The 25,127-nt window shown below is 46.9% G+C and overlaps 1 protein-coding gene across 2 annotated transcripts; it reads right to left on the bottom strand.

Moving 5' to 3' along the window:
* Nucleotides 1-8,372: 8,372 nt before the first annotated feature.
* LRRC8C (leucine rich repeat containing 8 VRAC subunit C) lies at nt 8,373-22,161 on the bottom strand. 2 transcript variants are annotated; one of them, XM_065741314.1, is made up of 3 exons: nt 22,085-22,161; nt 12,954-13,095; nt 8,373-10,827 (listed from the first exon to the last, which is right to left on the bottom strand). In XM_065741314.1, the coding sequence occupies exons 2-3, from the start codon at nt 13,089-13,091 to the stop codon at nt 8,557-8,559; spliced, it is 2,409 nt and encodes an 802-aa protein (XP_065597386.1). In that variant the 5' UTR covers nt 13,092-13,095; nt 22,085-22,161; the 3' UTR covers nt 8,373-8,556. The 2 variants fall into 2 exon arrangements, with proteins under 2 accessions (XP_065597386.1, XP_065597379.1); XM_065741307.1 differs by lacking the exon at nt 22,085-22,161 and having other exon boundaries at nt 12,954-13,211.
* Between the last annotated feature and the right edge of the window lie 2,966 nt (nt 22,162-25,127).

Genomic DNA, 25,127 nt, shown 5'->3' with positions numbered 1-25,127 from the left:
TGCAAGTCAGCCTCACTGTCTTGGATAGCAAACAAAGCACCTGAGCACATGTTGAGATGGAACCAAAACCCAGATTGGATCTGCAGGGCAGGCAGAATATGGAAGGAATGGCACCTGGTTTAGGCTCCTAATAGTGAAAGCATTTCTTATACAGTTTGAGAGAGTTTGATGCCAGGTATATTTGGAGGCACAAAGCAACTGTAAATACGTTAACTATAGGAGTGAAAAGAGCCTTCTATGATGCAGACACAAAGAGTGTGAAAAATAGAAATGTACGCAGGATGAGGCCATTTGTCTGAACTCCTCACTGGCCTGGTTCTAAGTCATCATTATCACAGGTCCTCAACAGCTGAGCTATCTCTAATAGAATTATGATGTTAGGGCAGTCGCTCTGTGGGGAAAGCAAGCTCACACGTTTGGCAGAGCTCACAAGCATAACTTCTAAACTAGCACTGCATAGAATGGATGGATTTTGATTGAGTTTCCAGCCTCTTGTTAAGACTTTATTGGAAGGCCAATTAAATGGAATGTAGATGAAATTAAGGCTTGCTTCTGCCCCTGTCAGGGGAAAACATCCACACAGTTGTCATTAATGACTTACCTGGGGAGCATTGCTTACTTTTATTTGGGCAATATCTGAGCCCATACCAGAATCCTGGTTGCAACTTTTCAGCTGGTTTGTGCTTTACAAAGGGTTAAACCCTACTGCTGGAGTCAAACACCCTTCAGCGCCCAGGGACGGCAGTGTCTGATTGTGGGCATTTTGGGATGTAAGTATTTGGGATTGAGCATTCCATCACAGCCAGCAGTAGCCATGGACTGGAGAGGAGAAGAGGGAGGAGGGAGCAGTGCTCCCACAGAAGGGTCTGATCAGTTCAATCTGTAACCATAGCTCTGAGCATCCTACCCCTGGAAGCTACTGAATGGCTCAGCCAGCAACTATTCCTCATCCTCCAATCCTTACTCATAATATCCTCAGCCAAAAAACAAGGTTGGGGCTCACTCCTGGCAGAACAAGCACACCTGAGGCAGAGGTAAAGAGATCTATGGTGACAGTGCCAGTGGGAACACCTGACATGGTCCCCACCTGTACCTGACCTCTCCATGTATGGTATGTAAGGCATGCTGCCCTTGCTGGAATGAGGACACAGAGGCAGCCTGACTGGCTGTGGGAGATGCACTACTTTGGTCATATTCTAGCTTGTCAGAGAAGCCAGATTTATTTCCTGGGAAAAACTAAAAAATAAAAAATAAAAAAATATATTTTGCAACATCTGGAACACAGAAATGATCAGGTCTGAAATCTGCAAGTTCTGAGCTGCAACATCTTTCAGGTTTAGGTGTAACTTCCCTCAGAAGCAATGACCTTGCTGCCTGCACCCTTATCAGCAGGAATCAGCCTTCCTAATGGGAATTACAGCTGCAAAATTGGGAAAAGAAAAAAAGAAAAAAGAAAAAGCTTACGTAAACACAGACTATTTTTTTTCCTACATGAAAGCCCCAGTTGTCCTAAAGGCAGAGTGGGTGCTGGAGAGGCAGGGCCATGTTGCATTTCAGCACTGGAGCTGCCCGTGTCCCATCCCGCTGCCTCCCCAGGGCCCCACAGCCCTTTGTGCGGGCCCCCAGTGGGCTAAAAAGTGGAAGAAAAAGCGGTTTGTGCCTCCGTCCCTGCTGCCGCACTGCCATGGCAACGCCACTGCTTCCGCATTTCTCCACTCCCTGCCAAGGGACGGCTCCGGGCCCTGGCGGCATCAACACGAGCCCAGGAGCAGCCTGAGTGCCCACAGAGCCCCTCTACACTGGTCCCTCCATGCCTCAGAAACGGTCACTGGCCTGGGCAAGGTGAGGGCTTGGCTCCCACAGCAGCACATCATATCACTCACATGGAGACCCTCAGCATGGAGACCCCGTGAGCACAGAAGGAGCTGGTGCTGCCAAACCCAGCCCCAAATCAGAACTGCTGGGTTGCTCTTCCACTGGACAAGTGCATGCTTTGTAGAGCCCAGCTCAGGAGGTATGAAACAGAACATGCTCAGGTCTTCAGCTTGCTAAAACAACTGAAGTAGAATCCCCCAGAGGCTTACTGTGCTTTAAAGGATATTAAAGACAACAATAAATCCTATCCCACTGAACATGGCAGTCTCCTGCTTGGCATCCCTAGTGCAGAGCTGCTGCAGCTAAGGGGGCAAGGAAGGTGCCTCACTACATCATCATCTTCAAGCAGAGGTTGGCACAGGGGCTGCAGAGCTCACCAACTCCTAACACTTCAGCTTCCCAAAGTAACTCTCTGCCAAGGGATTACTTTTCACTTTGTTTTGGTTTGCAACTCATTCTGGAGTTGTAAAAGTCTCATTTAGCCTTTAGCTGCAGCCAGCAACTATTCTGAAGGGTAACCCTGTGACGACACTGATTTCTCTGCTCACTGAGCTACTCTCTGCTCACAGTAAGGAAGCAGGATGCTATAGCTTTGCCAAAATATTTCACTGAATAAATACAACTGCAGTCAGTCTCCACAAGCCAGCTTAGCAGAGCCACATGATCCCAACTGGCAAGAAGTGAGGATTACATTTATGTTCAATTTTAATTCAACACAACATCAACACTTATTTACCACACTCCATAAAATTCATGTGAAAAAATACCTCTGGCAGATGAGTATCCCTCTTACTCCAGAAGCGCAGAAGCACAACAAATCAAGTCAGTGCACGTTCTGCAGGATCATGTGTGTTAGAGAGATTCCTGGCTGCAGTCTCCGTGTGCTCTGTGGCTTTTGGTGTGTCTGGCTCTCCTAGGGAATTCCCCCACTACCTTTGTGTTGTGCTGGGGGACCTGTCAGTCATTGGAAGCAGCTGATGGTCCACCTGTATCATGTGTCAGCCATGGCAGCACTGTAAAGGAGCACAAACACATATCCCAACCGTCCTGTAGATATTCAAATGGTTTTGAAGGAAGCACCATCTGGCCATTGCATTTTCCAGTGCCCGTGCCACTGCCTCTATGCCACATGGATAGTTCTAATGGATGTGTCATGCTGACCCTCCACCAGTTTAGGTGCAGCTTCATGAGCCCTGGCAGCAGAGGAGAGAATGGACTGATAAAATCATGCCTGACAGCAGAAAGGTTCAAGCTTGTCTGCAGCGTAGGTGTTTTACCTCCACACCCTGAGATCGCACACCTTGCCAGGAATTCTGCCCTGGCCAAGAGCCACCAGACCCCTCTGGTGATGGTGATAGTGCTCCTTGAGGTGATGGCCTTTGTTTTCTCATTGGAACAACCTCTGGGTGCATTCAGTCCCTCATTGGCCTGGTGAAAGAAGTCCTGATCCATAGCCAGCTCCATTTCAGGCCTATCCACCTGCAGACAGCCCAAGCACGAGGACCCACCATGGCCCTACAAACAACCATGACTAGCATCAGAGTTTACTTGACAGAGCCAATGCAGTTGGCTGCAGCCCAGTCACAGGACAGCCTATCAAGCATTGAGACAGCGATAAAAACTCTTTTGCCAGACAAGCTCCTTCAAACACACCTGGAGCCAGAAGGCTGGAGTGAGGTTCTCATGATGGGCTGCGATTCCTCACACAGAAGCTCTGGGCCAGTTGCTGCCCGTTGCACCTCTGCCAAACCTCATGTCTGCCTGCAGCATGAAGGCCTTCTCTTATCCCAGTAGGGACAGGGCAGGTCCAGCCTGGGTTTGACTTCCAGGTCCTCAGCTGCAGAAAGGCCAGGACATGGGATGGGAAACTGGAATCAGAGCCTGGGGATGTGAGGGTGCAGGTAGGTAGAGGTGGGCCTGCATGGACCTGCCACACTGAGCCGCCCCACTGACAGGACAGCCTGCCCAGCCCTGCCCTGGTGCTACCCCAGCTGCAGGAGGAAGCTGAGGGCTCATCCTTGTCCTCCCAGCACTCCTGGTCCTTCTGTGCTCCTGCAGTGACCCTGGCCTTCATACGAGAACCATCTCCTCCGCTGCTCCTCCTGTGCCCTTGGCAGGAGGGGTGTTCCTGGGAAAATCACAAGGGAAAAAGAGAAACAACACTGTTATTCTTAACCTCAGGTTTATCAGAGCTCAGCTCACTCCGGCCCTGAGCTTGTCCTGCAGACAGTGCTTAATGATCAGGTGACATCAGCACTGACAGTGTGGCCTCACTGCTCCAGGGACCCCATGACCGTTTGGCCAGCACTGCCACGCCCCATCCCACTGGGATTGGCCCCAAGATGCTATCTCCTGTGGTGCTGCTCTCCCAGCCCTCCAGACATGTCATCAATCCCAACCTAAAGAAACGAGGAACACATACCACACTAAGTGTGAGCAGCATGAGCCCATCGCGTTGAGCAGGGAGATTTACTGGGGGTTGTGTCAGTGCCAGGGCTCGCAGCATCACTTCCCGCATGGCACAGGCAGGAGCTGGGCCCCTGCACAGCACAGGGAGCTGCTCCCCTGGGACGGCTTCATTGTGTGCCCTCAAGCTGGGAGCCAGGGAGGGAAAGAGTGCAGATCCTGTAAATCCTGTCACGCCTAACGATGTTTTCTCAAGCATGCTTTCCTGACTTCCCCCCCCTCCCCCCCCTCAGAGGTCAAACCCAAAAGATGGCTATGCTTGATCTATGGGTAGCCCAGAAACAAAATGTTTCCCAAGAAATAATCACATTCCAGTCTGACCATGCTCATTATTACAAAAGAACATTTTATTTCACTTTTTCCTGGATGCACTATATTGCAATAATGTAACACTAGGCAGGTCTATTGTCATATTAAGATTCTTGCTACAGAATTAATGTATTTGTTGTCCATTTGGTCAAATTTCCAAAGTTTTTCCTTGGCATTCTTCCAGGACTTGTCACCACTTAACACAAGATTAGTAGAAGTGCCAGAAATGCAATGTGAGACTCAGAGTGAGCACTTCACCACCACAATTTGCAGAAGCTGCTGAACTGGCTAGATACACAAGGTCAGCACGATATCCATCCCAACTGTGACAAAGGGGAAAGTGCACACTTCCAGATTTTGATCTAAGTAGTTTTGTTTTTCAGGCTTAATGCACGATTGTCTTCTTATTTTTGAGGCACTCTGTCACATCTGCTTCCGCTACCAAGGAAGACTTGTATTATTTTTAAGCAATAATGTTAAATGACTTTCTTATATCCTGGCAATTGGATTAGTTATTAGGCACCTGATTAGTGTAATTAGTTATATAAACTCATACAAACTATGCCTGAAGCATTATCCACAAAAAGTCCATCCATTCTAAGCCAAATACTATAGTTCACAGAAAAGTCTTCTAGTACACAATTGCATGTGAATATACATATGAATAGTACACGAATCACTGAGTAAATATGGCACTTGTATATATTTTCCAGGAGGTCATACAGAATTAAGAAACAATCTTGTCTTAGCTGACGCACTTCTAAAATACTATAATATTGTTTTGGAAAATACATCCCACAGACTAGATAGTAAGTATAGAAAAGTCAGCAGTGCAGCTACCTGAGTTTGTTTCATTCAGTTTAACAGTAATCCGATATATTTTCATTCACTGTGAGCCTGAGGGCTGTCTACCCGTGAAAGCCATGCTACCTGACCCTGCTACAGATACAGAACATGGCTCTCCAAGTGCTGAGCTGACCTACCATCTCCAAAGCGACCTATCTGACTGCTCTTGGCACAGATGCTGGCTGCAGCCCTGGCACCTTGCTGCTCCAACCCCAGTGTGCATCCATCGATCTTTGAGAAAGCTGAGCCTGCAGCAAATGTGTCCCTTTTTTTAATTATTTTTTTTTCTTACTGGCTTCATTTTCTGCAGGCTCGGTAGGCTGATTTGTCCTGTAGAGGGAACAGACAAGCACCAGAGCCATAAAGGTATGAGCAAAGCAGTCACACACTGTGGGATGGGAGCAGGGGAGGAGGAAGGACACAAAGAAATCCCTCCTTAGGGGCAGCGAGCTGTTCCATTGACTAAGCTGTCCCAGCAGACCAAACCCTTGGGGAAGATACAGTTATTAGCTTGAAAGTGCTTAGGCTGGTATGGTTTATTCCTATACAGAAGGTAAATAAGGAAATACCAGCACAAGGCACTTTTACTCATGTAACTGTGTCCACATGAGGGATTGCACTGGCATAAATATAACCAATGGCAAACAAACTCCCCACATCCTCTACATGATGTATTTAAAAACAAAGTGCAGAACAAATGTCCAGCCTTCAGTTATGAGGTGTGCATCATTTCCATTCAGAAGACAGACTGCTGCACACGGAACAACATTAGACACAAAATAAATTATAGGCTTAAAATGCGACATCTAGGAATATAAAGACTTTTGTGGAAAAAAAAAAACAACCTTCAAATGTAATCCCGTATTTCAAAGAAAGATAACTATACAGCTCCACTGACTACTTGGACATTTTAAACAGTTTACATTCATCAGGGACAACAGCACTTTGGTTTACATAATTAGGTTAATATGAGCAACGAAACATTTCTCTCCCTCACATTACATCAAAGTGAAATACATTTAGAATATATATATACTGCCAAGCTGTTCCAATAAGTGCATTCCATATATGAGTAAAAGTAGCTCTTGGAATAGCTACATCAGTTATATGTCTTTTATAGAAGTAATCAAACCACTTAAAAAGAACTGATTCTTTCATGCCTGACCAGGCTTTGATTAATCACATGGACCTTCTCCAGAACACAAGCACAACAAATCACTCACTGGGTCCAGGGGCAAGGCCACTTACTGGATTATGCAGCACACCCTGAATGAATGGGGAAATACTCTTCTTGTCTCCCCACCTGTGTCAGTCAGCCTCAAAACAACAATAAGCTCAGGAACTCAGAATGACGGTAGTTCAAAACACTCGATGGCAGCTAGAAAACATTTAAGAGCAACCAACCTGACAATGGTCAAGCAATTATTTTATATAACTTTGAACAACCTGCAACTTATAAACAGCATTGTCTCCTAGAGAACAAAGTACTTCTAGATATTTTTGCAAAGCATTTATCCAGTGCCTGTATCTGACTCAAACGTGCATTGCTGGATAGGATGAAGAGATCTCCTCTCAGCCAAGTACTTTGCTATCATATGGTTATTTTTTATTATCTTAAATTAGCTTGCTTGTAGCACGTGAGTTGTCATGGACAACGTCTGCCAAACTTGCCTGGAAGAAAGCAAGCAGCTGGATAAACAACAGAACACTGTTTCAGAGGACAAAGTTCCCAACTTCTAGCAAAATCATTAAAGATATTATTGACTATTAAATTATTTTAAAAAGCAGACAGACCTCCAAGTGTATGATTTCTGATTTAATTACCATCTGAGAGATGAAAACAGAGCCTTCATCACTGTCCTCTGGAGACTGAGACTTTGAAGAAGTTAATGTATTCACTGAATCCCATTTTTGCAAATCTGCAAATGTTCCCGTGTTGGGCTTGGCAATGTAATACCAAAGCTTAAATAAGGAGCATGATCGCTGCTAAAAATAATGTTATTTCCTTGCCAGAAGGCTCACAAACTAAAGACTATTGCACTTCTTCTAAATTCCATTCCTGCGTGGTGCCAAGCATCCCTGTGGGAAGTGACTGAGGGATGCAGAGGACTCTCTCTCCCTTGTAGGATGGGACATTTAGTAGAGGATGGGTAGGGGATTTTTGAAAATAGTGTTTTATTTCTCTGGGTTGACTTTTCCAACACTGTGAGTTTATTGCACCCCTTCCATTCACGTCAGCAGGAAATGGGCAGCTGAATCCCTCTGCATTGTTCAGAAAATCTTCAGCATGAGTCATTTTAGGAAGGACTCCTCCATGACCTGTGCCCTTACTCCTCCGGGTCTGGAGTGGAAATTGCAGTCAGTGCCTCCTGCTTGGACAGTATAAAAGCAGAGACCTAGACTACACTTATCAAAAGGCCCTGGAGTAGGTCTGCATACTCCCTCCAACCTAAGAAAATACCTCCAGCCCTTGAATGGAAATTACCTACTTGCTTTGACCACCTGAGAAAACGGTGCCACAAATTAAAATAAAGTCAACCCAGATCTTGTTAGAGGTTGAACACCTTCAGCTCCCACCAAAGTAAAAAGGGAACAAGGCATTCAGCACCTGCAGGGCTACCTGTTGAAGACCACATCCTAAGGGAATAACAGTAACCAGGAAGACAATATAATTACCTGTCACAAATTATGCAATCCAAAAAGCATACAGTTCAAATTCAATTTTCCTGTTGGGATTTACCAAAGTTAAAAAGACAACAACAGAAAAAAAAAAAAACAACAGCAGATAAAACCATTTACTTTTGCTAGTAAAAATTAAGTTACAAACACCCTTGTTATCAGGGCAAAATAAACTTAAAAGTATCTTAAAACAGTGAAAAAATACAAGAAAATTTTATTTTAAAAATATATGTACTCCTTACTCCAGATTTGTTTGTACAGAAAGGACTTTCTGAAAAAGCAAGAAATAATAACAAACGAAATGCATATGCAGAGTATGCACTTTCTACAGGGTATTTGGTAGAAGCATTATTTCTGTAAAACTGAGCAAGAGGAAGCTAGTTATTCAGCTTTCATTTGTTCCCTGACGTCAGAAGGCAGTGTTTCAAACAAAGTGTCCTCTACAGTGAAGCCAGTCCGCTTCAGAGACCTACATTCACCAAGTTCTGGTGGGAGAATTTCAAAGTGATTGCCTTTAATATCCAAGTGGGAGAGGAATACCAAATTACCAATTTTAGGTGAAAGGACAGACAAGTTATTTTTCCCAATTTTCAGAGTCTTAAGTTTTTTGCAAAAGTACAGTTCATCTGGCACGCTCTCCACTTTGTTGCAAGTAATAGAAAAGTACTGTAAACTCTGCAGAACTCCTATTTCAGGTGGAATAAAGCGAATGTCATTGTAAGACAAATCCAAATATCTGATTTTGTTGCATAGGAATAGGTGGGATGGAAGAACCTCTATTTTGTTATGGCTGAAGGAAAGCCGTTCAAGACTAGTGAGTTTCTTTATGTGTTCTGGGATGTATGTTATACTGTTGTACCACAGCTTTAGGATTGTCAGTTTTCTCAGATGTTGAAAACTTACTATTTCTTCAATGGATTTGAGGTTGTTTTCCTTTAAATCCAACTCCTGAAGACTGAGAAGGCTAAAGACTGCATGAGGTATGCGCTCTAAATCACAGTGAACCAGCTCCAGCTGTGTCAAGTTGACCATCTTCTTCAGGTTGTTGAGCATCACTAGCTTGGTGCCGTCATTATGGACACACAATTTTTGCAGGTGACTTGAAACATCGACTGCAGACTGTGGGATTTTGGACAAATTACTTTTTATGTAAAGAACTTTAAGGCTTTTAAGTTCTCGAAAAGATTCCAATGTAATGTTTTTGGAAATATCATGACTTAAGGAGCCAATTAAATAGAGCTCTTCCAGATTTCTGAGGCCATACATCCAGTGTGGAAGCTCTCTGATGTCATCAAACTTGACACTCAGGATCTTGAGATTCTCCTTCAGAAAGGCCAAGGCAGCGCTGTGGATCTTCACAGAACACTGGTGTAGTGAGAGCTCCTGGAGATTGTCCAACTGCGCAATGGTTGCTGGTATCATTACATTATTAATGATTTCGAGTTTTAAAGACTGCAGCTCAGTAATTTCAAACACTGTGTCAGGTAATCCAGAGAGCATGAAAAGCTGTAGTTCCAAATGGCTATGGGAGTTCATTTGTAGCCTCTGTCTTAGTTTATCTGCAGTCCACTCGTTGTTTAAATTCAGCTGTTTCAGCTTATTTTCACTGACTTCAGAGAGAAAGACAGCAAACCTCTTGGAATAGAGAGGATCGTACTGATCTATCATATGAAGCATAAAAGCAAAGTCATTCTTGACATCTGGGATATCATCAATTCCTGTCTCCTGCCGGACATATTCAAAGGAATATTCTTTCAGTGAGCGATAAAACAACCAGTACAGAGTATAAAGGCATGTGAGGCCATAGATGCTTACAAAGCACAGGTAGCAGTATGACAGTTTAGAGAATAGATGTGCCATTGTGTGATTACAGCAAAAATTCTTGTATCCTGTCATGTCTTCTATGTCAACATTACAGACGACTGTAAAATTAACTTCTGAGACAAGTGCTGTATTGTAAGCAATAATAATAAGGAATTTAATTACCTTAAGTACAGTCTGGCGAACATACATGACATAGAGTATGTCACCCTCCTCAACATGCAGTCTAAATTTCTTCACCTTTTCAAACAGTGCTTTGGCCTGCTCACCTTCTTTCTTGTCTAATGCCCCATGTGTTCCCTTATCCACAACCAGCTTCTCAGGGATTGATTTTAAAGATTGTGTCTTGACCAAAGTGCCTTCAGCACTTGGTTGGGTAGTATTAGATTTGTTGATGTTGTTCTTCCTGTTATCTTTTTCTTCAGAGTCTTCTCCTGACACTTCAGATAAGGCTCTTGTTGTCCATGGAGAATCAAAACATTTCCCAAGGATTGAAATGAAGTGTTCAATTTTGGAGCTCGATCCAGGGAACTTGAACCAAAAGTTACTACACAGCATGAAGACCAGTGTGTGTATAAGGACAAGGTAAGGGAAGTACTTGGCATACCAGTGCAGGGCACGTTCGTAGCACACCTGATTAATAAAACTGTATTGCTGAAGGTCCAAATCAGTCTTCAGTCCCTTCATTTCAACTGTAGCTGGAGGGGTTGATGGCTTGAGTGGAGGAAGGGGGGTTGTATCCGGGATTGTGCTAATTACATGCGAACTATTAGACTGGTTCTGGCAAGGCTGTACTCGCTTTGGAAGGCATATTATCTTGTCTTGCATGACCTGAAACACACAAAAAGATATCTTTTGAACTTATGTACAAAGAACATGGTAGTATGACTGGGTAACTGTCCTTGGAGTTCCTCCAGCTGTCAGGCATTCCTCCCCATAGCCTAGCACTTTGTCCCATGGTCTGTGCAATGACTATTACTGTTGTTAGCCCCAGCAAGACACTTGTTCTATATGCCAAGAACTAGGTCACCCCTTTTCAATGATGTTTAGTTATCCTTTATTTGGATAAGAGGGCACTGAGATAATCCAGAAAAAGGAAAAGCATGGGTAATGTTTCCAGAAAAGACCAGGGATCTCCTGCACCGCTCTCGCCAGAGACAGACCATTCTTGCTGGGTGTATTCACCCTAGCAAGGTGCTACATGGCATTCAGACAACTTGAGCCTGAAAGCAGTGTAACTGCATCTGTGTGGCTGTACACTCAGTGATGTCTATCACACTCAAAATGGCTGACAAAGAATCAACATAGCTATGTTGGGACATTCGTTATCATATTCAGTCTTAATAAGGACAGATAGAGATACTTAGAGAGCTGATTGCGTTTTATGCATGTGCACAGGGACATTTTTTTATTCAGTGTTTCATATGGACTTCTCCTATGACAGTCCTGTTGGAATAAAGTATACCTGCTCCTTAGTCTGTCTAAAACACAAAAAAGAGCAGCCTCCTTAATTTAGGCTGTCCATTCACAGTGGCAGACTCAGGTGAGATTGCCTTTAGGGACAATCACCTTTGGTTTAATTTGGGATAAGCCTGAGTTACTTGCCAAGACCCCAAGGTCTGAATTTAAAATATGAATCCACATGACAAACCAAGGAGCTCTGTTATTTGCCCTGAGTGACTAACTGGGATCAGCCCAAACTAATAACGTGCCCTCTTCTGTACTGAGGATGTATCCTTTGACATGGTGGTTGCTGAAAGCACTAAAAATAAAGTATGCAATAAGAGTTCCCAAAACATATTCTCCTTGATGTTCTGCCCCGGTGCAGGGAGATGCTGAGGTGAGACTACGTGTTTCCAACAGTAACTGTTGACACTTTGGAAACCCTTACTGTTAATCTTTGCCTGTAAATGTTATTCTGATATATACCATTACTTACACCCTGGATTCATGCCTCTGGTAATATGTCGGATTAAGTTTGAAGCGCTTCCTCACAGTGTTTTCAAGTTGGCTTCATCCAATCAAGCAGGTACATTTAAAAACAGCAGAAGCTTTACTTCGTGTGCTTAAGCAAACACTTTGCTGTTGATGAAAAATACAGCAATGCATAGGAGAGGTTTTTACATATGGACACTGTATCTTCTTCAGTGAAAATATTTGAAATGGTGAATCCAGTTAAAACTACAGTAGATTCCACATAAAATTTGGAACACAACACCTGAAAATCTTAGGCCGCATAAGTGAACAAACCTTCCTGAATTAAGAGCTCTCTCAGTGTGAAAGCTCCATTTCTGAGTCATGCCAAAAAATGAGAGACCTGTGTCTGAGTTAGTACTGTAACTGTCTGCTTGTGTGGAGTCCATCCCAGACAGTATTTTCCATCTCTTTTCAGCTTTTGGCTCTTCAGTGAAATTTAGCTACAGTGAGTGACAGTAATGTCAATTATTTACATGCAAGCATGTTTGGAGCTGCTTTGGAATGGAGGAAGTGTAATATTAGTTGTGGGTGGCATTAATAAAATAAGCACATCCATTTCAAATCACTTTGAAACATAAAATCAAAAAGTATTACTGTTTGCCAAATAAAGAAAAAAACAGAAATCACAGAATTAAATTTTTTCAAGCTTCTAAGCAAAAGATGTAATAACCAGTAAGAACTCAATTTGATCAACTGTTTTGTTATGCCAAATTGTGGTGAAAACAGGCATCCGGGCACAAGCCAAACCAACAGCTCTTATCTGAACTGGCACCATTCCACTGACCCTAGCACAGCTTTACTGATTTGCAGCTGCAGAAAGTCTGGCCTGTGCTATGTGATGTTTCTGCCTAAACAGCTTTAATCCTGGGAGCAGCAAATGTTGCTTTGTTCACTGCAAATTCAAGTGATTAACAACCCATGCCACCACTGCTCTCAGCACTTCTACAAGAACCACCCAGCCCGTGCCCTGTCCGATTTACCTGCAGTGTGCACCCAAACACACCGATCATCAGCATGGCCACAGAGAGATAGTCGGTGAACACATCCCACCAGGGCTTCAGCACCCTGAACGCCGGCTGCTGCTCCGAGAACTGGCGAAACTCGGTCACGGGAATCATCCTCCTGGAAAAAGAGCAAGGCCAGCACTCAGCCTCCTGCAGCCAGCACCCCCCGTCCACACGAGATAGCAAGAAAGTCCTTCTGCAAGGTTTGAAACCCACCCAGGACATGATGTGGCACCAGGTCCACCTGACACCCATCTCAACGGGCCCTTTGGCAGCACAGAGGCATCGTGTGTGCAGGGAGACAAACTGGCCCCACACTGCCGCCCACCCCAGCAGCAGGTCGACATGGCCTCTGTGTCCCTCCACATCCACACTGGCTGTGATCTCAGAGGCCTGGCTACAGCCTTAACACGTGCTCAGCTTTCACAGCTCTTCTAGCTACTGTGTTTCATTCACCTCTGTTGCCATTCATAGTGGTTTCTGAGATGTGCCAGAATATTTGCACGCATACTCACCGCAGTTTTAAATCTACTATGTTTTGAGCACAAGTTGCTAGAGTGCTTCAGCTAACCAGAACTACGGGTGCTATGGGCAGATCAAGGGCTTTATCTTCATCTCAGATGTCTGGGCTGACGTCACCAGTTCCTCTGAAAAATCAGCTACCAGATGAGCATGCATGGGCAGAGCTGCTGATATGAAATCCTATGGCGTGTTGTGTAATGCAGCCTTAAGTCAAACTAGCACTGAAACTCCCCAGTAAGTAATGATGGAAAGATAAATCCACATGGGAACGTAACAAAAATACTCCCAAGGACAATTAATGAGAAATGCCCTTTGACTACTGCTAAGAACTTACATTCCTGATTCAGCTGCACACTGGAACCCACCAACATGGTTCAGGTGCACAGCTTTTCCCAGGGGTGGTCCTCAGCGTGCACTGTGCAGTGTGGCTGCTGCATTTGGTAGATTTCTTTTGTAGTTTTAGGGGCCTTTGTTGTGTTACAGGGTTGCATTATTTCTCATAAGCGATGTGTGTGGAATTTAGATAAAGGAGATTCTGGCAGCACAAACTCATGCTGCTATGATCCCTCGTTTCCATCAGCAGTCACTGCTTGCATAGTGCAGCTCCTCATTAGCACAGCACACATGCTGCTACCCACCATAATGGTCCAAGTGCAGAGCTGCGCACACAGCCCACCTACCCAAGTCCACCAGGAGCTCTGCAGTCCCACGCCAGATTCTGTTTGTCACATTGTTAAAAAAAGGAAAAAACTGTTACCCAACAATGGCATTACTGCTGCACATAATCATAGTAAGTAAACTGGCAACGTCTGGTGACAGGCTACTTTTTTAACTCAAGAAAAAGAGACATTCACAGGAGAAATTAGGTGGAGATTGACATGAAGAAGCAGGACAACTTCTTCAAGATTCTCCAAAGAAATGCTTCTTTTGCTACACCAGCAATAAAAAGAAAATGCTGGAAAGGTACAGAGGAGTCCACACTTGCCAGGGCTGCCATAGTGCACAACTTACTTCAGTTCACCCACATTTACAATGCTATTTAATGGCAAAATACACAGCATCTGAAATGAATATGACTTGTGTAAAATATTCCTCTAAACAGCCTTAGGAAACATTGAGTTTTAAGCACTGGACTGATTGCTGATTAAAATCAGAATTTACTGTTTTTTCTCTCTTGTATTTCCAACAGCCCTCCATCACTACAGAAAAGGAAACTGCCCATGAGATAAATCACCCGGTGTTCAGCTCCCAGAAGGAAGTAAAAAAGAAATGCATCAAAGAGCTGTACTGACTTGCTCTGCAGTGCTGCAAGGAAGAAACAGGTGGACAACAACATGGTGATTAGCCATTTTTATGTGTGTTGATTTTTGTTTCTAGAAAATAAAGAAGAGTTGATGAACGAAAATGAATATGTAATAAGAAGATAGAATGCTGTAATCCAGGAAGATGTGCAAGGAATACCCGATCTCCCCTGCAAAGGAAAATGAGGGTCAAATACAGCACCCTGAAAGGACATGCAAATGCTTGAAGATAATAAACAAATATAGCTTCTGCTGGAAATAGATGTGGAAAAGAACAAAAAAAACGACAACAAAAAAACCCAACCAACCAACCAACCAAACAAAAAAACCAGTCAGATCCAAACTCTTCACTGATGTAAACAGGAAGTTACCAGCCAAGTATTAGATAGTGCTGCAGAAATCTAACCAGAGACATCAGCTGATGCACGGGCAATGAGCAGCACAGCGCAATGACTTAATGTGACCCGAAAGGGCTAAGGAGAATAAATAGGTCTGAGTGGGAAAGGAAAGTAGTGGACACAAACTAGTCTTAATAAACAAGAGATTAAATCAGAGGATGACTCCAAAATGGCCATGCTGCAAAACAGCTCCTGAGTAATTGCATTTCATCAGGGGAAATGCAGAGAGGTGGCAGGGATGCACAGTGCAGGATGCTAAGGAAATTAACTCATCAGCTGCCGGGTGTGGTGGCATGGGGAAGGGGATGGGCACAGCTGTGGGAAGGACCTCGTGCAGAGGGACCACAGCTGCCGTGCCAGGGCTGGGGGGCATGAAGTGATGGGGTGACCCACAGCAGGCCAGAGTTGTCCCTCCCTAGGCTGTCTCAGAGCACCTGGAAGGCACGGCACCATTATACTCACAGATTGCACAGCACTCAGGGGTGTGCATCTCTGATACAACCCTGAATAAATGTGCTCCTGGCCCCTCACAGCTTCCTGACCCCACACTCTAGCACTGCTAGATGATCGTTGCTATTTCTAAGCAGATTCTTCTGGAGCAGCTTAACTCACTTTAGGCAGTGTACCTCCTCACTCCCACCTCCAGCTGAAGGGACTGCACTGCTGAGCACCACAGCAAATGCTGGTGCTGGCTGTGGCCTGCACTCTAAGCTACTAAGGCATGGCTTCTGTCAGGCACGGTGACTGAAAAAGGCTCATGTAGTGAAACAGACAGAGAGAATTCAAATCCTTGCCTTTATTCTCTCTCTCAGTGTAGGTATGCCAGCGCCAGCTTGGTATCAAGAGCCCAGTATGGCATAGTGGGGCAGCTAAGGACTGCCACTTGCTGCCTCCAGGCTGGGAATTCTGCTACCTTACTCTCCCAGCAGTTAGTCAACTGCATTGCCATGCACTGAAGCAATTACCATCACCCATCAGTTGTTTCAGGGTAACATGCACAGCCTTGTACCAGCACCCCTAGGTACTGGACTGGCAATTAATTAATAGCAAGAATTTATTGGTTTGGTAGGGGGAGGCATAAATTACATATCAGAGGGAGAAAGGAGGAGAATCACTGTGGTAGGAGAGAGGTAAGGTTACAGAAAAAGTGAGGCTTAAAACTGGAAAGCTCAAGAAGTTGGTGAGATCTCTTCTTAAGCCAACCAGAAAGGACATTTAAGTTATTTACCAATTGACCATATTTTCATGCCTCAGAGGGTGGACCAAATCCCACAGAGCCTGAGCCCAGCCCTGGAGCTGCAGCCCTAAGCCCTGGCAGCCCCATGCTGGGTGGAAAGAGCAGGATGAGACTGAGGAACTTCCAACTGGGATTGCACAGTCCTGCTCATCAGAAATCTATCAACAGGAGAAAGCACTGGGCTGGGCTAACCCAGCTCTCCTCACTGATTTAAACATACTGCATGTGTTAGAATAAATTATGAAATGCCTTTTGGGAATACTGCTGCAAGTAGGTCTCTGGGCTGGTTCCCATGCATGATTTATAGCATATTCATCTTCATTAAAGGAAGAGAGCACAGTGTACACTTAACAGAGACTGCAGCAATTACAGGAAGCAAGGAGTTCATGTCTTGGACTTGGTGGCAGCGTTTTGCTGAGCCCCCAAATTTGGCCGGTGTAAGGGGGATGCATTTCTTACTGCACTGCAAATAGCTACCCACAGTTGGCTAATTTTAATAAGACTTGGAAACCATGGCTTTGCACATGTCCACTGCCATGGCTAAGCCTCAACTCTAGCATGTGTCCAGTGCCCTGCACTGCAGATAAACAAACCCTGCTTCGTCACCTAACTGGGAGGGGACATCCAGGCTGGAAAAGAGATAAGACTGAGAAGGAAATAGAATGTTAAGGGCTGGAATTAGCAACTCCTAAATCCCAAGAGTTTGTCACTGCACTCTTATCTGAGTTCTCACACACAGTATGTGCGGTGGAATGGTGTCAGAACTACCCCCATGCTTGGTGTTGGCCATTACTTTGCTGCCAAGTGTCCAACATTTGGTTCGTTCCCATGCAGCACCTCTACAAGTAGCTGCTCCTTACGTTGGAAGCATTGCAGGAGGCCAGTTTCCCCTGTTAGACTCTACAGGCATTGGTGTTTCCTGAAAAATTAAACAAAACCTGTCATTTTTTCTGCATTGGGAAAACTACTTTAAAAGCTGGCTTTGGGGAAATACAGGAGAAAGGCCTTGCATGTTGTCACTTATTTAAACTTGGGCTACTTTGTGTTCTGTTGATTATAGCAGAGGTTTCCATAGGAAGAAATACCATCATTTGGCAGAAACACAAACAAATGATGCCGTTGCTCAAACATAAAGCCCACGCTGAGGAATTGGACAGTCATTAAAACCAATCCATTTGCATACAAACAAGTCATTCTTAAGAGACATGTATTTATGGCACTGTCAAACAAACTACTTGAAATTCGTTTTCTCAGGGCAGCGAGGAAATGTGGCCAGAAGGAAGGACAGGCATGAGTCAGGACTCCCAGGACTCAGCCATGGGCTCCGTGCACTGCTCTGCCTTGGCTACAAAAAGAAGGTGCCTGCTTTCCCTTACCACTTCTGGTGGGAGATGAGAACAAATAGTGTTATGAAGCCACAATACACCCCTTTATTTATTTTTTTCCATTTCCCTGCAAATGATTGAGTTTGAATTGCCAGCAAGCCAAAACTTGCCTTCAGAGCCATTGGAGCCAACCTGACGCTGGATGCAACCAGAGCTGCAATCAACTACAGTGTAGGCAGCGACCAAAGCCCAGCCAACCCATAGAGCCCTGTGCCAGTGGCTGTAGCCTGGTGCCCCTGCAGCCAGCTGTGACCACGCAGCTCTGCTGCAGTGCCCAGAGCCACTCCCAGCCCTGTGCTCAGAGCTCAGAGAAGATGTGAGGGATGGACGTAATGAGGAAGTGACTGTAGTGAATTGCATGTCAAAGTATTTGTTGCAATTTCCACCTACGCATCCAGTAAGCGCCGCCTTGGTGGTGGCATCCCATACAAAAACCTTGTTGTTTGTTTTAATTGAGCCACAGCCCTTTTCCATGCATTCCACACCAAAAATACTTCCTATTGTCAGCAGTTTTCTGACTTTCACTCAGCTGGGCTGAAGACAAAAAAGTGTCCAGGGCCAGATTCGGACAGATAAGATCGCCATGAAATCAATAGCAACTCTTTTGTACCATAGCATTCTATGATAGCACTGCATTGAGATTTGGCTTTGCTGAACTATTTGTCCAAATTCAAAGCAAAGCGAACTATACATTCCCATGTCAAAGACTACTGCAGAAGCACTACCTTTCAGCTTTAGGAATCATGACCCAAGTTTATCAGGGCTATCACTCAAGCTGAGGGCCCTCTTTCCAGGGCTGCAAAATATTCTTAGCGTGAATGCGAACAGCAAACCCAAGCACAAGCAAGAAACTATCCAGAAAGTGCTATTCCAGTCCTGCAGAAGTAGGTCTAAATGATTGAGAAAAGCAAAGCAGATCAAGCTTGAGACCAAGTTACACCAGGCTATCCAAAACACTTTGATGCTCAGATAACAAAGACAGGAACAACACTGTAGGACAGATAATATTACATGGACTAGTACCAGTCATTGTCAAAGGAACAGTGAGGGACCCCAGGCTAACAGAAGTGCTCATAAAAAATGTTCAGCTGATATAATTAAAAATTAATTCCTAATTAGGACAGGAAGCACAAAGGCTCCATTCTGAGTCTAAGCAGCTCAACCAGCTGAAAAGTTAGTTAAAAACTTTTTATGCAGTGATTGAGCCAAAAACATTAAAGTGGTGCAGCTTTCATGATTTGTGAGGCTCCTTCACATAAAGGATCTTTTCTGTTCCTTCTTGCACGCCGCACAAGAGAGCTTTCTAAACGTTGCAACGGTCTCATAAAACACAAATCCCCAAACGCCCTAATAAACACATGAGTATTCTCAGCTTGACAGGCTGCTGATGCATTTTCCTACCCCCTAACCATCTTTTGTGACAAAAATCCCCAACATTGAAAATATAGTTCATAGTCTTATCTGCAATCCTGAAAAAAAGAAAAGCCTAACACATAGAAATTCCAGCACATGAAGTGGATACGATCTACACACGCTCAGAGATAAGCACAAACAGCTACAGAACCTGAACTGCTACTCATGCAGGAAAGCTTTTAGAGATCATAAACCTCAGAGATTTGGAAAACCAGAGCTATCTGCTAAATTGGTCAGATGCTTTCAGCTCCTCGTCCAGCCATGGTCTGCTGAAGAGGGATGAACTTGAATCTTGCTCCATGAGAAAGGCCATGGCTGCTCCACAGAGCAGGAAGGCTGCAACTACCAACACCAAAGCCATTGTGTGGAGCTGTGGCCATTCCACAGCGGGTGTGTAGTCTGTCAGATTACATCATCATAGATAAATGATGGCAAAGAGCAAATACTCTTTTTAGACACGTTTTACATTCAACAAAGATTTTTTTCTGACATTGTGAACACGCACCTTGCTCTATAAGCTTCAGACAGTACTCTCTGAAAGCCAAAACTGCTTCCTTACAGCAGTCCCTGCTCCTGAGCCACTGCAGGGTGACAAAGCACGTGTGTCTCAGCACCTTGCCCTGCTGCAGGGCAGTGCTGGGCCCAGGCTCTGCTCCACTGCGTGACCCAGGGCAAGTGTGCAATCCAAGCTCCCACCTCAACTCCAGGAGTGAGCAAAAAAATTGGAAGTGTTCTCAGCAGTTCACAGCCTTATTGCCACCTTGCTTGGTTTTAGATTCCAACCCCTATGAAATCACTGATGTGCTGTGGTCCTTGAAGGGAGATGTAAAGTAGTGTCTCGCTGCTTTCAAGAGAGCACCACTTAGACCAGAATTTGAAGCTGAAATACAAGGCTGGATGCTGCCGGCCTGGGAGTCAAAGGAAAGGTAGAAGTCCACCTCAACAGAGAGAGAAGTACAAACTTAACACTGCCCTGTGGAGCAAGCTGTGCCGTACCCTCTGTACCCTCAGACCCCTTGAGTCAGGCACTGACTCGGGAAGTTTGCACCAGAGCGGGCACACACAATGCCTGGGCACGCTGCTTGGAGGTGAGAGAAAAGTTTCTGGTCTGCTGAACATGTAAAATCCAATACTTCTTAACATTCTGATAAATCATTTTGGAGAGAAAATGGCTTCTTTGCTTTACTACATGAGGTTTTTTGGGGAAGCATTTGGGGACTCTTCTCTTTTTCTCCTGGGTGTAGAATGTTTCCGTTTTGGGTACTTCCACACCCCTCCCCCTGACCCGCACAGCATCCTGCCAGCCAGGATAAGACCTTTCCACTGGGTTTTCCCAAAGGGAGAAAAAAGCCTGTACAATTAAACCCTAGCTCCTGATATTGTTCGCAGTACCATCAGAGATTTTCTACTTCCTGCACTATTGAAAGAGTTGGGCTGGGAAATGAATAGTGGCCACTTGAATCAATGCAAGCGGAGGTCAGTGGACAATTATGGGAACTGCTCCTTGCCTCACTGCACTGCCACTTAGGCACAGGGCTGGTGTGACACTGCTCCCATGGTAGCACCCCTGGGCAGGTGGTGGGGCTGAGGGGAGCAGAGGGCAGGTACCAAAACCCAGATTCAGGCAGAGCCGAGCACTGCAGCACAGGGCTCCTGAAAGGAGTTCAGGAGCCTCCAGTGCTGCTCTTTGCTGGCATCAGCACCAGCCACGTCCCGTGCTGGACATGCAGTCACTAGACATTTAGGCTTTCCATCCTTTTTAAACTTCTTCCACGAGTAAATAATTAAAAAAGAAAAAGGAAAAAAAAAAAAAGCATGGAATGTTGTATTACTTCAAAACGAACAGTGCGGCCTGTTAGCATCCAGACTGAAGGAAAACAGCATCATGGCTGCCATGCATTTTAGCAAACTGAGAGTGCAACGAGAAAGGAAATGATTCAGAAACCACAGGTGCTTTGCACCGCAGCCCGGGCACAGCGAGGGCCGGGAGCCCGGGCCGGCTGGGACGAGCAGCGGCTCACACCGCCCGGACCCACAGTGCGGCCTCACGGGGCTTCCGGGGAAGGACAGTCCGGAGGGAGCGCTGCCCGTGCCAGAAGGAAAAGCAAAAGCAGCTCCGAAACACCGCGGGGTGATGGGAAGCGCGGCCGCGCAGCGGGACCGGGCAGGCATTTCTGCCTCGTCTCCCACGCTGCACCTTTTCCCCACCACCACCTCGCAGAGCGTCTTTCTGCCTCCCCGGGGTAACCTTACAGCATCATCAACCCTACAGTGCTCCCTGGGAGCGAACGCAGACACGTGTGTGCTCGCACACGGCCGCTCGCGAACACCGCATCTTTCTTTCAAGACAGTACTTAACACCTAAAGTAAAAATTAAAAATGAAATCAATCCAAAACTCACACGCTTACACCCGCAGTAAAATCCTTCACCTTTGAGCACCTCCATCCTAACGCAATGGCAGCAGAGGAATCCGGCAGCGTTCCATCACCCCTATTTCTCCGGGCCAACCACTCGCCGAGAGCACCGAGCAGCACCGCCCGCTCCGCTCCGCACCCGGGCCGAGCCAGCCCCGCGCTCCCGGCGCGGTGCACGCCGCGAATCCCGGCGGCGCGGCGCGGGCGGACCGCGCGTCCCCGGGGCTGCGGGCATAAAGCAACGCGAGCCCCGCGGCGCCGCGCCGGGCACCCCGCGGCCGGCCGAGCACCGGGGCCCCGCCCGACCGGGGCAACCCCTCCGGGAGCGGAGCGCGGCCCCCAACACCGGGGTTCCGCTCCCGGCGGCACCGGCGCCGCGAGCTCCCCGCGGCCGCCCCTCCGCGGCGCCGGGTCCCGCGCCCGTGCCCCATCCTACCTGCTGCGCGTCCGGCGGGATCACGGGCGGCGGCCGGGCAGCGGCGCGATCATGCCGAGGAGCGGAGCGGGGCTGAGCACGGCGGGCTGGGCCGGGCCGGGAGGGGCCGGGTGGGGCGGGGAGGCCGCCGGCAGCCGCGCTCCGCCCCCGCCGCCGCTGGGCCACGTCTCTCGCCTGACGCAGGCGGCGGGGCCGGGGGCGCGGGCCGAGAGGTTCCCGCTGACGGAGGAGCTCCGGACGCTCCGCCCCGGGGGCGCCGCCGATAACGGCCGCCGGGGCCTCGGGGACCGGGAGCTGCCCTGGGCGGGGGAGGTCCTCGGCCTGAAGCGCGGCGCGGCGACGGGACTGCGGAGAGCGGGCGGCGCGGCGGCTGCCATCGCCTTAACCGCAGGGAAGCGCCTCGGAGGGCGACAATTGGAAACACAAACTTCGAGCCCGGCGATTCGGAACGCGCAGGCTGAAAAGCGCTGCTGAAAGGAACGGCGCGCGCGAAGGGGCCGCTGTCCGGCGTTTGCGAGAAAGATTTACATCTCCGGCGGAACTGAGGCGGGACAGAGTGCACCGGGGGAGGCACTCGTCCTCCGTGGCTGCCCCCGGCCTCGGGGACAGCCTGCGCGTCCCCCGAGGGACGGCGCAACTATGTAAACACGGAGAAACACAAATACATAAAGCCCGTGGGGGGGAGTTAATGGAAGCAAACAGGACGCGAGGCCGCGCAGCCGCCCGCCCGCACGGCGCTCCCAGGGCCGGAGCTGCTCCTGCTCCGCGTGCCTCCCTGCCGCCGACGGGGGCTGCGGGCACGGGCGCTGCGGGGACGGGCGCAGGGCCCCGCTGGGGAGCGCGGATCCGATGGGGTAGCGTAGCAGCAGACGCTCCACGCGTCGCTCACCCCGAGCGCTGTACGGAGCCACCTGCCCCGGCCGAGCTCCCCACGTCGCGCTGCGTTTGCGGGGATCTCGAGGCCGCAGCCGGCCGAGCCCCGAGCTGCTCACCCTCCCAGCCTAAAAGATTGCTGCAGCGTTTTGCCAGTGCACGGTTTCAGGGCTACCCCCACACGTCGGGGGATATGGCAGAAGATTAAAACAGGACAAACGAGCAAGATTTCCATCTGGGTTTCGTTTCTGAGCTAAAGAAGCCGTTGCCATGACTGCGGCATTCGTTTTACTGGTTTCTTTCCATTACTCCTAACTCCTGGCACCAGTGTAGAGAATCCCTCCCTGGCCTGGATGGTTTCTTCTCTCTGTTCACCCTGCCGTCATTGCCGAGCTCATTTAATCTTCCCTCATGAGCCTGTCCCTCCTGTTCCCTTAATCGCACGGCTGCTTTTCCATCAGCTCCCTCGCAATTGCTCATTTATGTGACAGTGACACGGCAGCCAGTAATCCTGCCATTGTTAACATTTCCTGTTGTGGACCTTTGGGTTATTTTTGTTGGGAGTAGCTGCTGCGTGCCGAGGGCAGAGTTAATCTTGCCTATGAGGAATAGTGAGGGGCAAAACACCCCATACACCCCAGAGGAAATGCAGAGTCCAGGTAATGATACCTGGAGGAGGGAGGAGGATCAGGGCACACTCCTGTGGTGGGAGGAAACTCACAGCTTATGCCTGAAGTTAAACACACAACTGCAACTCCAAGAATTTCATCAAAAACATGCTACCAAAAATGAAGCTTTTTTTTTTTTTAATTTACTTGAAAAATTGCCACCTTATTTTCTTTACAGCCACCTGGGCAGCTGAAGTCTGAAGTTCTTTGGGGGTCTTTATTTTACTAAGACCATTGTTTCTAACGAAATAGAAGCAGGACTCAATCAGTTGCATACCTGCAAGTTTTAGCATGCTTTGATTTAAGGTAAGCTTTCTGTTTCCCACTGACTCCTGAGGAATGTGGGACAGGCCACCTAAGACATGCCACTGCTTAGAGCATTTGCATCTACTATCAATTGGCCTGCTCTGTATTCACAATTAGAAATTCCAGAGGTGTTATTGCTTGCTATGGTGTGCTGCCTTGCAGTGTTTACACTGCAACATGACAGCTCCAGCACTGCCTTGCTAGCAGCAGGGGACATTGGTCACCCACCCACGGGCCAACTCCGTGCTAGGACCTAGGGTTGAGATCCACAGCCTTGAAGCCATTGCTCACCACCGCCATAGCATGTGCCAGAGTACAGCTGAAAACCTTCAAATCCAACTCAAACACTCATCCTGTGCTTAAGAGTCTCAGGTCCCAAGAGCAGCCCTGAAACTGGCAGACTCATTTTTGAAACTGAGCGGGGCAAGAAAACCACAGCTTGAATGCAAGAGCTTGGACAGTTCTTGGAAACAGACCCACAATGGAAATGCTTTCCATCAGTCATCTCCTCCCAGCAACTGTTGAAAACAGCATAATCTGCTAACATAGAAAAGCTAAATTGCTTTCAGACGAAGTACTGAAAAACTACTTCTGTGACTTGATTCAGCTCGCATCCAGACTGCATGCTCTGACAGCTCCAGTGCTTCTCAGCTGCTTAAATTTTGTCACAGCTCATCTTTTCCACAGTTTGCATTTCTCCAGATTTACATTTTAACCCCTTGCCACAGCAGTGTTTTTGAAACACGATGTTGGATACAGCAGATGTTTAAACAATAGCAGTGTGTTGGGAATACTTTTGAAATGAATTGCATGGACACTATGGGTTGAATCAAAACAGGAGAAGCAAAGCTTCAGAGCAAGGTGAAGCTTAAGCTGTCATTTCCTAATCCTTCAACATTTTTTAGGTATTAAAAACTGCTTTAATCAGAAGGCAAACAGTGAAATGATTTTTCATCTCCTGAGCCCTTTTGTTGCTCCCAAGAGGAGCTGCATTCAGTACTTCTGATTACATTACACCAGGAAAGAGTTGGGCCTGACTAGCTCTCTGTGGAGAAGCTATTGACAGCACTCCCCACTTACCTTGTATTGTTGAGAAAACAGAGAGCTAAAGTCATGCCAAAAGACATAGGGCTAACTCCCACTTCCTGACCTTTGGCTGAACTGGAGCTCCTGGATGTGAGTGACACTTCCCCTCT

Source organism: Cyrtonyx montezumae, unplaced genomic scaffold, assembly GCF_038088225.1.
Source record: "Cyrtonyx montezumae isolate F1298 unplaced genomic scaffold, pur_monq_1.0 scaffold_1, whole genome shotgun sequence".
Classification (NCBI taxonomy): domain Eukaryota; kingdom Metazoa; phylum Chordata; class Aves; order Galliformes; family Odontophoridae; genus Cyrtonyx; species Cyrtonyx montezumae.
Note: the sequence above shows the minus strand (reverse complement) of the source record. Positions and strands in the feature narration are given on the sequence as shown.

Bases quoted from the DNA above. Each gene is read 5' to 3' on its own strand.
- LRRC8C (XM_065741307.1), bottom strand. From the start codon at position 13,202: ATGTCCTGGGTGGGTTTCAAACCTTGCAGAAGGACTTTCTTGCTATCT. The intron at 10,828-12,953 runs GTAAATCGGACA...TGTGTGTTTCAG, and splicing joins TGTTTGGGTGCACACTGCAG to GTCATGCAAGACAAGATAAT.